Genomic DNA, 14,969 nt, shown 5'->3' with positions numbered 1-14,969 from the left:
AGGAGAAGTTGCGGTTGGTCCGACTTGTATACATAAATTAAACCATTCAATGGTCAGGATTGGCAAAGGTATTATGATAAAGTTCTTTAAGTAAATTTTTATATGCATCAAAATGATAAAAGAAATTAAAAATAGAATCATACATACATCAAACAACTAGGTTCGTAAGATAGAATTTGAACTATTTGCCTGATAATGTTCCATCAGTAGACGGGCTTATGATATCCTTTTTCACATATTTTGCACCACAAGCTGAACTCCATCTAAGTGCAGCTATCCCAATATCCATACCCAGGCCCAACCCATTTACAGCCCTAGGTCCCGATACCGGTTGGGCCAAAGAGTATAATTTCTTGCATGTTTTAAAAAAACCTCTCACCTCCATATCATTACTAGACATCAGAATATTTGAGTGCAATAGGCCTATACTAAGCTTTTTCCTCTCTCATGAAATCAACTGTTCTCAGAAAAAAAATAAAAAAGAAAAGATTGAATGCTGAAAGGTTCTTTTTACATCCCGGTTGTAGCATTAAAAGAGATTCTCAAATTCAATCAACAAGAAAACCTCAAAATTCACCCCAAAATATTTCTTTCTCAATGTTTAAATGACAACCAACAAAATCAGCTGGTAACAATGGGCAACTTACGAACTGTAGTTCCTCATATTACAAACTACGACCAGCCCATGGTGGCACCCTAGCAGCCAAACCAGAAAAAAAAATCTTCTCTTATTGCAATTTGTATGGAAAAAGGCAATTTGTATGGAAAAAGAAACAAGAAGAAAAATACAGTACAAGGGAAACATTCAAGTGAATTACATAAAGGCCAAAAAAGGGTAAAGTTATATAATTGGGTCGGTAAACTCTCAAGCATCATCAGTTCTCTCATCAGGTGGGCTTCCTGCTAGCCAGCCCCATACACCTCCTGAGCTTTGCCTCTTCGCACTAAGGGCTGCCTGCTCGGATGCCGCCTTCTGTCGCCGAAGAAGTTCAACCTCTTTTTGCAGTGTTTCCATTGATTGCAATTTTTGCCGTAGCTCCGCAACCTCAACCTGCTCAGATTGTTTTGGATCCTTTAGCCCCTCTGTCTATCTCTACGTGTGTATCTTTGCGTGTGTGGTGAAAGAAAACATTACATGACTGAATTCTAAAATTTAAGGAAACAGCAATTTATATTTTGAGAAATGGTTTATGAACTATAATGGTAAATGTCATGGGTCTGATGGGATGTGTACAACAGTAAATTAATGTCAATTCAAAAGAGATGGTTGATGGGAACTGCTCCGCTGATAATGGGAGAACTGTTCATCTCAACCATCTGGTATTGACAATGGACTTGAAGTGATCTCTAATTTACTGCATGGAAACTACATGTCATTTGCATGCAAATCTCATAGCAAAAATTTACTCATCATAATAAAATTCATTACACGAATTATTTTTTAACAATGAAAAAGATACCCCCTTAATTTTTAAAAAATAGTCTGAGAAGCATTTGCTCACATCAGCTTTTGCAAGAATTTATTGCGTTTTCTGACATTAGCAATCGTTCTATAAAAGTTTCTTCAAAAGGAGAGATTGAGGTCTCCTCTGGATCTTTTCCAAGATAATCAAATCACCAAAGTGCGCTGGGACCCACACATGACAAAGTTAATTTGCAGTTACTCTGTTTCATTCACTTTTATAACAGATGATGTTGGCTCTTAGAAAAAATGATCTGTTCCTTTAAGATCACCAAGCAAAAAACGTAAAACGCCCTATTTTACTGACAAAAATGGTTCATTTCGATTTAGAACTTTTCTGCTGAATTTTGTCCATAAGAGAAAAAAGGGCACACTAGATTCCCAGTTGAGATTATTGGATAATACAATAGTTACTATTACATCTTTATTTCTTCAAAAAACTACTCATACAAACACTGTTACCACTAGTATGCACACATGCACACATCTTCACACAACACAGTAACCTAGATATTCTCTTCATCTTCACAGAACATAGACACATGGCTTTTATTTTACATTGAGAACCAAAACGTATAAGCATTTAATTCAGGATTATTTTAGAAATTACATAATAATAGAAAAAACCTATGCTGTTTACAACAGTTGTAATGTGAAGAAGAATTGTGTTTCAAACAACTGTGAACAAAAATATATGGGACCCTTTTATTTGTTTTTGATAAAAAAGAACCTCGAAAAAGATATTGTCTCCAGGTACATACCTCGAGCTTGAAACACCGCGATTGCTCAGCAGCAAGCTGACCACGAACAGATTGTAGCTCCTATATAATTAAAACCACAGCAGAAATTAAAAAAAAACCACAGCAGAAATTAAAAGACTTATTGCATCATAAATCAATCCAAATAAATAGAGATATATATGCGCATATGCCCCAAATTTCCATAAATTAAACACCCCCCAACCCCCCCCTAAACTTCTGTTTTTGCGTTCATACACTTTTTCTTACATTTTTTGACCAAATTGCCCCTACTTCAGACGTTAAAGGTTCAAAATTTAACTCTAGGATTAAAGCTTTGGTAAGTGTTTTTCATACACTTAACTTGGACTTTCAAGGACCAAATCTTTCCCAAAAACACACTTTAGATCTTAAGGCCTGAAGTTAACCCAATACCCGAAGTGCAATCTCGGACAGTTCCAAAAACTATCTTCGGTCCAAATTTTACTTTGAACTTCAAGGACAAACTTCGGACCTCCAAGGTCCGAAGTTCGTAATTAGTTAAATTTTTCTCCTTGGGAGCCCCACGATATGTTTTTGGAACAACTTCGGACCTTCAAAGTCCTACATTTGTTTTTGGACCAAATTAAAACGTTGAAGGTACGAGTCAAGTGTATATCTGGAAGCATATTGATACATAAGTTACACTCCAGACTTTGAAGGTCCGAAGTAGGGGCAATTTGATCAAAAATTTAAAATTCAAAGAAAATGGGTTCAAACATTAAAGAATAAATTTCAGGGAGATTATTGAAGTAACAGAAATTCGAGGGATAGGTGCGTAAGTTTCTCAAATAATTATGGAAAAAGCCTCCTAGCGTCCAACAAGAACATAGTTTTGAATACAAATTTATGAAAAAAGAAAAAAATACATGCGGGGGGGGGGGGGGGGGGGGAGAGAATGTGTGTCTTTTTTCTTCTTCTATTTGATCGTTGACTTGTATTTATTTTCAAGGAGTTACACACCATGGTAAATCATAGTGAAAGTCACATTATTTGGTATATGATAGTTACAAGACAATCCATAGGAGAACTGATTACTCGGTCGCAAAGGCCAAGTATGCAGATAAAACTACATCATTTTTATTTTTTTTCCCTTTGATAGATATGTTTTTTTTGAAAATTTCCTTTGATAGATAATTTCTTTTTATTGTAGTATGCGTTGTAGAAGCTTGCCTTCGTGAGATCCAGATTTCGAGTCTCCGCATCAGCTATTTCTTGCTTCAGCTGGAGATTCTGCACCTCCTCTTTGGAGAGAGCTGCTTGCAGTTCTTCTTTCTCTGCCTTGAGAGTTTCAAGCATTTGCTCGCCAGTCTCTCTAATATTCTGCAAAAGCATATTAATTGCCACATCACCTTTTTTCATATTATGTGAAAACAAGATATTCATGGCATCAATGATGCATACTAAAATTCGAAAGATATCATTGATCTATAATGCAACATAAATCCATCAATCATGATTGAACCTTCGATGAAAAGCAAGATAAGTAATCAAAAGTTGAAGCCTGCACTGGGTTAGGCAGGTCACAGTTACACACAAACGCATACAAATGCAAATGTAGAGATACAACCTGCTGAAAATTAGTAGCTGCACTAGATTGGAATTCTGAAAATAAATCATAAAAAATGTGGAGATACTAAAAAGTCCTTGAAAGCATGCGACTGTTGTAGTTACCACGGGCTTTGATTCTGCATTGTCCATGACAATTTCCCTTATTTTCCCATCTTGAGCAGTTTCAAGATCAGATTCGAAGTCCCTCGTAGCATTGGTAGTAGTGGGAAGAAGAGGATCCACACTGTCTGTCACTGGGGTCTCCATTATCTTTGATTGTAAAGTTGACTTATGGCTTGGCTTTAAAACATGAACCTGATAATGAAGAATAGATCACCACCTGTCGTAATAAGAACAAAAAAATACAAACATCGAAATGAATTACAACAACCTCATTACTGTATCTCCCATTGTACCCTCCAAAAGCAACCAGAATGTCCTCACCATTGTATGAGCTTAAAACTAAGCTTAAACCCTGCCAGATAAGAACTGGTAACATTTAAATCAAACCAAACCTTGCCTCAGAACAGACCAGAAACTTAATGTCATCAATTAACAATTAGAAGAAAACATCAAGGTGACAATTTTTTTTTTTTTTTGTAACAACAGAACATTATTTTGGGTAGTTCAGAGGTATGATCCAAACTTGGGACAGTGTGTTGCAAAAGCAAACTCCTCAGCCAATCAAGACCAAGCCCGAATCTTCATCAAGTTGACATTCATTATCAAATGGAAACATCAGCCTCAATTACCATTAAAAAAAAGAACAAAAGAGGGAAAAAAGAAAAGAAAAAGAAACAACAGGCTCTACACTTGAGTAAACCCCACTTACACAAGGAGCATGGTTTTCTCTCTAGCAATACTTTCATCTACATAGCTAAGAAAAGAACTACCGCAAACTTTCTGAGACAACTATATTATGGCACAATTTTTGCCAACTTCCAGATTGCCATTAAGAAATTCCTCCAAAGTACATCTAGTTAATAAAGATAAGCAATTTTTTATAGAAACAATTTTTGCACCGGATTAGGACAATGAAGAGTATCAGAGGCATAGAATTACAAAAAACAATACACCAAACACTCAACTCGACCCATGACTCCCCACGTTATCTAGAGGATCAGCTCCTTAATTAGCTTCTTTGGCTCTGAAACATCCATAAACTAGATGAAGTCTCGAATCCCCACAATTGCAAATCCACCTACCCGCATGGAATAGGCCCACAGCCCCATGAATCAAAGAGTTTTGCTTTCATAAGCATGAGATCAGAGAGTCCAAAAACATAGTAATTGCCAGAAGAGCATTAGATTCCGTCTTTGCAACTTCCATCGATCTGGCAAAGTCCTTCTCATGGCATCCAAGTTTACAATAAGGGGGAGAAAGAGGACATAAAAATAAAAAGACCACAAAATAACAAGTGGCTAAATCTCATTCTAAAATTGAATGCCTTTTTTGTGCAGTTACATTTCTCCTTTTGCTTCCTTATGGAATAAAGTACGTGAATTCTCATGATTCTTTCCATAGGTCCTCAATCGTTTTAGAAGTCGTTTTATTCATCTTCAAATTTTTCCCCAAATAAAGATGCTTCCTACTTTCTTTTGTCATAATCTTTAATTATGATCTTAGCCATGACAATTTTCCTGAAAGAGAGAAATACCCTAATTGTTCAAGATATAATCCAAATGATATTTGGGTCAGTCACTAGCTGGATAGGTCAAACTTAGAAGTGCTCATGATTGCAACACTACACCCCACATCCAGATTTCAGGCTGAGCTACCCAAAAAGAAAATCTAAATAAATAATGAATATCTTTTGTGTACTTTCAAATAGAGTTTCTTATTGCTTTTTGCTATTGATTTTAGAAACTAGTATTCATGTTCAAGGCACGCGCTATTAACATATGCATGTGATGCGTGCATATTATTACAAACATTTTTTTCCATTTAACAAATCCTTATGGTCACCCACAGCAACTGCCATTTTGGTGCACCCACTTTCTACTGCAATTGCCAATTAACAAGCAAATAACAGTGCATGGACAAGGTAAGAGCATAAACAAAAAAATAAAAAATAAAAAACATTCACAAGGCCTTCTCCATGGCTGCTTCTTCCTCCCATGACATTTAATTTCTGGTATTTACAGAAATGAATATCTAATCGAGCCTCTGAGATCATTTCCTCCACAATAAGTAAAATGTCAAAGATTGCATCATAGTAATTTTACCTCACTTGCAAGTGGAACACGTCCTTGCACTGAGGTCACAACAGACCAAACCAGAGTCGACATGTTTAAGACAACAGTCTCAGAGACCCCTGAAAACAACGACAAAATCAGCCAAATAGTGAAGTTTAAGACTATGCCAAATAGTGAAATTTAAGACTATGTATAAGGGCAAAGTTTATATATGGTGCCAACCTTATATTGTACAAGTAAAGTGCACCTAAAAAACCCACTAGAGAAGGTTGTTGCTATGCTGGAAAACCCTCAAATCGGTCATCTCGACCTTGAGATTCATAGACATGAAAAAAAGCGGATTTCTAGTCCTAAAAATAGTTCATCTTCTAACACATTATCTGGACCGTCTATTTCCAAGAGTTAATAGATCTGCTTGATAGTCGTCATTTCTGGAACTCCAAATTTCACAATAGGAGGAAACAATAGATTTTCATATCATTGCAAGGCTTTGAGGCACCGAAACTGCATTTTTGGCATAGTCATAATTTTTGAGGTACACCTTAAGGTTGACACCTTATAATAATCTCACCCTATATATAAACACACACACACACCACCAAGAAAACTGGCACTCTCAAAAATATGTGGACGCGTTAGCCGTTCCTTCACTTCTATGGGGAAAGAGAAAACCGAAAACACTTTGTACATACTGCAGGATAAGTCAACATTAGACACATACTGCAAAATAAGCAGAAGAGCAAAATTTAACATATCAAAAAACCAATCTTCTGCATGGGACAGAAAATATGGCTTGTATTTTCTATTTTCACTATAAAAAAATAGTATGATGTTTTTCTCTGGGGCATTGACACAATGTTTTTGGCTTTTTGTCAAATCTGGAACGACACAGGACAACCCAGCTTCACCTAAATCAAATTCTTCAGAATCCAAACAAACAAAAATTCCCACTTCGAAATGCCCTTTAACATCACTTACCTGGGAAAAAAAAAAAAAACCTTTGACATCCATAAACTAATAATCTTCACAATTGACAATAGTATCACCAATCCTCGAAATCCAGATAATGTTGTAAACTTCAGAATAGAGGGAAGATGTGTCTCATCATTAAATCAAGAAAAAGAATATCTTGAAATGTCTTGACCTTTTTTTTATTTTTTGTCCTAGGTCTATTTCAGTCATTTGATTAGAAAGGTGAAGCCCATGTTTACCAAATCAAAGTTAAAAATATACATCATTTTCGAAGAGAGGAAGAATTTTTTTTAATTATAGCTGAAACATTAAATTCAAGCCAGACTTAGCAAGGCCCACTGCCCTTGAATGCTTGCTATAAACCATGGCAAGCAGGGCAAGTGAAATAGATGTGTCAATACTCGATTCTTTTATTCAGTAAAATTGGAGTATACTCCCAGAGAACACATACCGCTCTGGTTATCACCTCCACCAACAATAAACCAGTTTTCTCCTACTGTGACACTAGCATGCCCAGCTCGTGGAGTTGGTATAGCACCCTGTAGTGTCGGTCTTGACCATTCCATCTGCATCAAATATAATATTCAAGAAAAGAGGAAAAAGTAGTTTAGAATGAGACAAACCCAAATTAAATTCAACAATTACTGTCTGCAATCGTGACCTATTGCATAATCAATTCACTTACACTCTGCATATCAAGAACATGGAGATCATTGAAACAGGTTGCATGCGATCCACCACCAAATATCAGAAGATACCGCTCAGCATGTACTGCTGCAGCATGATCGGACCTTGGAGATGGCGGCCCACCCCTGCAGGTCAAATGCAAGAAAAATAAGTTTACAAAGATAAGTTGTGGGGCCAAAAACATAGGATTATTAGTTTTATGCCATTGCTTTACACATTTGTATCAACTATCAATAGATAGGGACGAACTGGATATTTCCAATATGATGTCTTAATGGCATAAAAGAGTTCATATTCCTACTGGACTAGACTACAAGTCAGCTAGCAATTATTCTAAGGAGATACCAATGCATGACAGAAATAATGAAATTATTATTTCACTTTTGTTGGAGACTCACAGTGAGAAAAGTATTTCTGTTTTCAGGGCCCAAAACCAATGGCGTGGAGAGTGCCAGTTGCAATAGGCGAAATATAGAACATTACGGAAAATAGAAGACATAAAACAGCACAAAAATAAAAGACATAAAACAGCACAAAAATAGAAGACATAAAAACAGCACAAAATAGAAGACAAAACAGCACAACAATAGAAGACATAAAACAGCACAATGACTATGGAATACACGTCACATAACCATGGAATCGACATGGGATTATCAAATACAAGTAAAAGAGCAGCAACCAGATAAGGTAATAGTACCAAATGGTGCCAAACAAAATGTTTGCACCAAATTTCAGGTGCTGGAGACCATGGTTAATATCATGCAGCACCTGAGGGAGAACAGAGTATACTTGCCAGAAAGAAAATGGCTTCAGGACATTGATGCTGGAAACGGTAGAAAACAACAAGACAAGATTCAAACTTCAAAAAGAAAATAAAACACGTGACTCAGGAAATTGAAATTACTACCGGCCACAAAGAAGAATGGCATGAATAAATGAGATACTGGTCCAAATAACTGTCAGGAAACAAGGGAACTTCAAGGGAATGCAGTTAAAGGAAAGAAGTAATGGATACAAGGGGAAAAATATGGGTGCATTCCAAAGAAACCACATTTCTCAGATACTTAAATTGCAGGATTGAGTCAAAAAACCTGATATCCATTTCCAGGGTGGTATCAAACCTAAAACAAGGAGCCTTCCATCTACAATGCGAAGTTTGACTTGTTCAAACTCATAAGAGTTAAGTGTACAGTTAAAACAAGTGCACACAGGCACACGCACGCCCGTGCACACACACATACATTTATATCTCATAGATATACTATATAGGGATTTTATCCAATGAGACCATTTACCTTTGATACAAAGAGGTCACATTTACTTATAAGCATCGGACGCGAAATCTGATAGTTTGGGTGTGTCACAAAACTTGAGAAAATTTCTTTTGAAGTTTGAGCTTGGTCAATAGAATAAATGCAGTCATTCAATTTCACATTCAACAATCAAGATTAATTGTGATCACTTTGTACCAAAGATAAATGGTCTCATTGTATATTTATATACATGGTCTCTCGCTCGCTCTCTCTCTCTCTCTCTCTCTGATATATATGAGAGAGAGAGAGAGAGACCAATCTTGCTCCTAAATTAAAAAATTATTATAATAAAGATAAAAAGAGCTCATCTGAAATGTGTTAGCGACTTGGCCATATTTGTTGGCCGTTAGAGCAGAATCTCATTTACTCGGATGTTAGTGATTTGAATACTGCCCAATGAGCAGTCTTTAGTCTACATATGAGTTTCATTCATTATATGCAGGGATTTAAAAGAAATATAAGGCCTTAAATTTCAAAATAGAAAAATGGTGTTGCAAATCTTGGCCTCAAGCTCTTCACAGACAAGGTTAGAAGGAAAATGAAACATATTTGTTTTTTATAAGTGCAAACCAGACATTTATTGAACCCAAGAGTTTCCAGAATAAACTTACACAGCATCAATTTCATCCCATGTCATAGTTTCCAAGTCAAGAATGTGGAGGTCATTCAAAAGAGATCTTTTAGGGTCCTCACCCCCAAATATAACCAAGCTCGATCCAACGAGGGTCACTGACTGACCACCACGAGATACCTGTGAGACAAATCACATCCGGAGTTAAAAGAATCACTTAACAGCTCCATAAAAATCAATAGTAGGAAATCTACCATTTCATAAATCTCCCTCCAGAAATATTCAAACACTTCTCAGTGGTTACGCTTTTCTTTCTTTTTCGTAATACTTGTTTCCCAATAGTTATGATAATACAATACAAAATAATAAATATATCCAATATATGCCCCTTATCAACACAATATATAAAACTATCACCATAATTTTGAAATCATTCATGGCGGTCATTGTTCTTTTTACTTTAATACTTGTTTCCCAATGGTTATGATACACCTGATATCTCAAAGGTGGACAAACCAATGATAAATACTCCAATAATTGAGCTGAAGTTTCACAATTGCGCATCCCAAACAATTGTGGCAGAAGTCCACAGTGATAAAGGGACTTCCTTTATAGTTGCACTTCCCCAAGTCTTCAATGAGTACTTGTTTCCCAATGGTTATGATACACCTGATATCTCAAAGGTGGACAAACCAATGATAAATACTCCAATAATTGAGCTGAAGTTTCACAATTGCGCATCCCAAACAATTATGGCAGAAGTCCACAGTGATGAAGGGACTTCCTTTATAGTTGCACTTCCCCAAGTCTTCAATGATAAATGGGTATTATATGGAGCTGAGGTTTTCTTTACCCTTCCATGAAAAGAAAGAGTGCGAGAAAAAAATGCAACCCCTAGAACTAAATGCCCAAGGTTGAGTATCCTTGAAATCTCGTGTCTATCTTGTCATGCTAGCCTCAATTGAGTTCCAAAAAACACAAGGTCTCTTGAAGAAAAAATCAATTAGAGGTGCAATAATATTCAAAATAAAGTATGCAGAGTACATACTGGAGCCTTGCCATACGTCTTTAAGAACGACCAAGTGGATGTCTGTATGTCAAATTCCCTGACTGTCAAATCAGGAAAAGTTAAATTGAATTTGCAGCATTGCAGCAAAAACAAGAGGCCTCAACTATTAGGGAAGGTAACCAAAAAAAAAGGGGCTAACAAACCACCTGTTACAGTCTCTGAAGGATCTTTGGAATGGCCAGCAATAGAAATAAGCTTATTTCCCCATGCAATCTGTACAAGAAAGATGTAAACTTACATCAGCTTTCAAATAATGCAAGTCAACCATTAAAGACATGTAAGAAAAAAAGGGAAATATGGAACAGGATAAGATGTATAATCTGACCAGGGAATGACCAGCACAGGGTGGTAAGGTCATAGGTGATTCCTGAGACTCTGTTGCAAACTTAGCCTCAACTTTTGACCACATTAGAGTTTTCAAATCCAAAACCTGAAATAATTCATAAGTAATTGCTACCCAGTAGTTAATAGATGAGACCATGAGAGTACAATATTTCTGTATGTAGTAAATTTTAAAAATTCAGATCCCAAGAGAAATGTCTAAAGGATATTTTATTTTCAAAATGATCCTGCAGGATCGGTGAAATTTGCATTCCTTTTTTATTAATTGGGCCTCGATGACCCATTTATTTTTATGTGACAAGGTGTTCAAGGAATCATCAGTTAAACCACACATTATTTATGATCACAAACAAAATCTCAACATAGAACACATGTGAACATCCTCTAGAGAGTAAAACGATACCTGAAGATCATTAAGGTAACGACCATTATGATTTCCTCCAAATATATACATCTCGTCCTGGACTATGGCTGCTCCATGCTGAAGTGTTAATAATTTCACAGTAATTACCAAGTTACAAATAGTCACATGAACTAAAAAGACGATTAAAAGTAAGAATCAGGATCCACTGCTTCAAAAATTCAAACCTCATAACGGGGTTTTGGACGTTGGCCAGATACAGAGGGTGAGACCCACTGATCGTATATCCCAACTGATCCCAAGCCTTCCAAAACAACATCTTTGTCCTGGGTCTCTGAATGACTTCCATTTTCTACTGAAGCAGCCTTTGACTCTGGAAAAGAATCACCATTTGGTGTTATTGACTTTGAAGATGTAGTCTGCAGGACAGATTCTAATGGTGCAGTCTGCAGTCATATATAAAGGGAAACAAAGTCAAAGAAGTGTAGTCAGGTATATCAGACAGAGCAATAAAATAGTTTCTGCAACTAATCTCAGAAACCAAATATGAATGTCTACATGCCTCTTTCTTTATAGTTCCTGGACAACTTGTTTTCGTATCATTATTTTCAAGTACTGAAATAATGGATTCATTCAAGTAACCATCAAGAGATTGACTCCCTTATGGCCCCGAAGAGGCTTTATCATAAAACATGCAAGCCTACTATAAATTCTGGGCTATCCAAATTTAGTAAAAGATATTCCAAAAGCATTTTTAACATGTTCAGTTAATAGTCTATTATTTTGTAAAATTATCAGCAAAGGTTTTCTTCTATCAATTGAAATTTCAGAAATTTTCTTTTGCTATTTTCTTTTGATAATTAAGAATCATCAGATGCTTAACAAAATTATAAAGAAACAAATCTATTACATCCATTTATGCAATCAACAGATGTATACTGAGCACGACGAAAAACTTTCCCCAATATATAGGAGGCTCTCTAAACTCCACCCATCAACAGAATTTCACAAATCCATAATTTCTCTAGAACTCCACAGAAATCCATAACAACTGGCAGATATCTTCCTGCACATCAAGAAAGAATCTAGACATGTCTGGTTCATATATCCAAGATCTTAGGTAACAGAGAAAGGGGTGCGGGAATAAGTGGACATGGTGGATTAGAGCATTTTTATCTAACTGTGTTTCAATAATATATTATGGAAACCTAGAGGCAACTTTCAGCACATTGGGACGTTACAACAAGGGAAACCTCTGCCATCCATTCTTTCAAAATCATGATAAACACATTCTACTCAGTTGATGGTATAGCAAGGCATCACCAAGGCATGGCACTCATATACAACCTCCACTTTAATGAATGATATCTTGTACTATGTTATGCATCGTAAATCAAGATAGAGAACCTTCAATTTGTAAGGCAGTACAATCACCCATCAATATAGTTCAAACTGCAGGCTGGCTCTATGCCAGGACTTAGTTTGGGTTACCAAAAAGATTTCCAACTTTCAGTACAAAGAAGCTAACTATCTCCTCGTTCTGAGGGTACTTGAATAAGAATTGAAGGGAGTGATTAGGAAGCATTTCATGTTGTTTAAAATGTAATGTAACCGTGACCAATAAATAAGGAAAAGAGATGAAGAGGCAAACCTGTTGTATGAGTAGATTTAAATAGATAAAGTTCAAATTCAACTATTGATATTTAAATTCAAGAAACTTACATTTGTTTGAACATCCACAACAGGTTCAACAACATGTTCGGGCACTCTCGAGTACCAAGCTGGATCTTCCTCCTATTAGAGCAAAGATGTAAATCATTAAAAAGGATAATGAAAAATCACTGAATTAAAAATGAAACCACCAACAAGATATGTACCTCCAAAATTTTCACAAAAAGGCGCATTGCTTCAGTTGATGCCATGGTACCAAGCCCGTGCCAGCTACAAAAAAGAACAATCTGGATTACAAGGGTGTCACAAGAAAGAAAATTCTGGATTATACGAAAGCAAAAGCCACACTACAAAACCAATTTACTTCCCCACTAGACCCTAGAAAATGCAAAATAAAACTCATTGCAGGTCAATATATGATGGAAGTGAGCCAATTATGCATTTATGAGCTAGTCAGGACTCAGGAGACTGCAATAAAGTTCTGAAATTCCATAAAGTCATTGGTAAGCACCATAATGGCGGATAAAAGAAAGTCCAGTACATTACTTGTTTTGCCTTGTATATGCTTTTACGCCTAGGACAAGTCCTTCAGATAACGGCATGTTCTTCCGCATCTAGTCTTTATTGAGTACCATGAATGTCAAAATTCGAGAAGTCCTTCAGCTAATGGCATGTTGGTCTGTTTCTAGCCTTTGAGAACCATAATTATGTGCTAGTATAGGAATGGATCTTCTTGGTCAAACACTACTTAAGAATAAGGTGGAAACAAGGAAAATGTTGCATAAATATGTGCCATGAGATCTCAAGCATCTCTAAGAATTCCATCTTTCTTTTAATTGGTAACCCATCACTCATCTTTCTTTAATTGGTAACCCATCACTATGAATTCGACAACCATTAATATTCCAAAGTTTTCATTTGGATCCAGAAGGTTTCCACAATACCAAAAGAGACTCAAATTTGACACATTTCAAGTTTAAAAACCTACAAAATTCTCTTGACGTTTAGCTAATAAAGATCATACCTAAGGTGCAGTAGTTTGCCTAGTTACTGCATTTGCACGAAGAAACTTGCAAAAGCAGTGCTTCAGTTTAGTGATGTACTTACCAATATCAATAAGCAAAAAAATTATCAAAATAACAATACAACCAACACCTTAAGACACACGAACTCAACCAACAAGACTACAACTGGCAAAAAAAGACACAAACGAGCGGTCAAAAAATAAATAATGACATACGAACCTATCAATTTAAAATTGAGAGACAGAAAGAGAGGCTAACCTTGACCATTTGCTGTTTTCAACAGGGTTCCACCCTCGGGGTTTTGGAATTGTACAAGGTCCCACAGTAGCCTGTAAAAATACTACTACACTTTAGAAGATGATCTGGTGCGTAACACAACAATTTCCACTTTCTTGCAACAATTTCGAGAAATTGCGCCAGAACCAAATTAGGCCTCACAGCGAAATGCATCAATTCTATCTCACAATTCATCTTGAATATAGACAAAGCACATCCACTTACATCAAAAATTGATCTAATAGCCTATGCAACAATGGCTAAAGTTACATAAATAAACAAAAGGACACATAATTCCAAGCCATAGCCCAGATCCAACTCTCTTGCAGAAGATTTTTCTCATAAAACCCTAGATCTGTCTCAATTACATGAAGAATCACTCCATATAAAAAAATTCTTCCGAAAATTGATAATTCCATGAAATCAGTGCTCAAATGAAGGGACACCACCAAATGGAGCAAATTGATCCACGAAAACTAAGAGAGACAAACAGTTTGCCCGTACATTTTCATAATTTAGAGGTAATACCTGTTGATAAAGGGCATAGAGTATGAGAGCAATTTCATTTTCGAAATGAGAGATCGCTGCTTTTGATGGGTCTTGCGAGCCTCCAAAGCCTGCATAAGCGGCAGCAGCGAAGAACCTCTCTGGATAAGCCAGGCCGGAGCTTGCCCTAGCCATGGCCATTGCGAGAG

At 36.4% G+C, this 14,969-nt stretch overlaps 1 protein-coding gene across 2 annotated transcripts; it reads right to left on the bottom strand.

Annotated features, from left to right (window-relative positions):
* Nucleotides 1-572: 572 nt before the first annotated feature.
* ACBP4 (acyl-CoA binding protein 4) lies at nt 573-14,969 on the bottom strand. Of its 2 annotated transcripts, none has more exons than XR_016050093.1 (18): nt 14,803-14,969; nt 14,257-14,327; nt 13,180-13,243; nt 13,025-13,096; nt 11,530-11,748; nt 11,345-11,422; nt 10,925-11,029; nt 10,746-10,812; nt 10,579-10,640; nt 9,571-9,710; nt 7,642-7,768; nt 7,408-7,522; nt 6,015-6,103; nt 4,181-4,278; nt 3,913-4,104; nt 3,412-3,561; nt 2,224-2,283; nt 573-1,051 (listed from the first exon to the last, which is right to left on the bottom strand). XR_016050093.1 is itself a non-coding variant. In XM_006855455.4 (18 exons), the coding sequence occupies exons 1-18, from the start codon at nt 14,959-14,961 to the stop codon at nt 866-868; spliced, it is 2,040 nt and encodes a 679-aa protein (XP_006855517.3). In that variant the 5' UTR covers nt 14,962-14,969; the 3' UTR covers nt 573-865. The 2 variants fall into 2 exon arrangements, 1 of the variants encoding a protein (XP_006855517.3); XM_006855455.4 differs by having other exon boundaries at nt 4,181-4,264.

This window comes from Amborella trichopoda, chromosome 2 (genome assembly GCF_054954075.1).
Source record: "Amborella trichopoda isolate Santa Cruz 75 chromosome 2, AtrichopodaSantaCruz75HAP2 v2.0, whole genome shotgun sequence".
Lineage (NCBI taxonomy): Eukaryota > Viridiplantae > Streptophyta > Magnoliopsida > Amborellales > Amborellaceae > Amborella > Amborella trichopoda.
The sequence above is the reverse complement of the archived record's forward strand: the minus strand, read 5'-3'. Positions and strand labels throughout refer to the sequence as shown.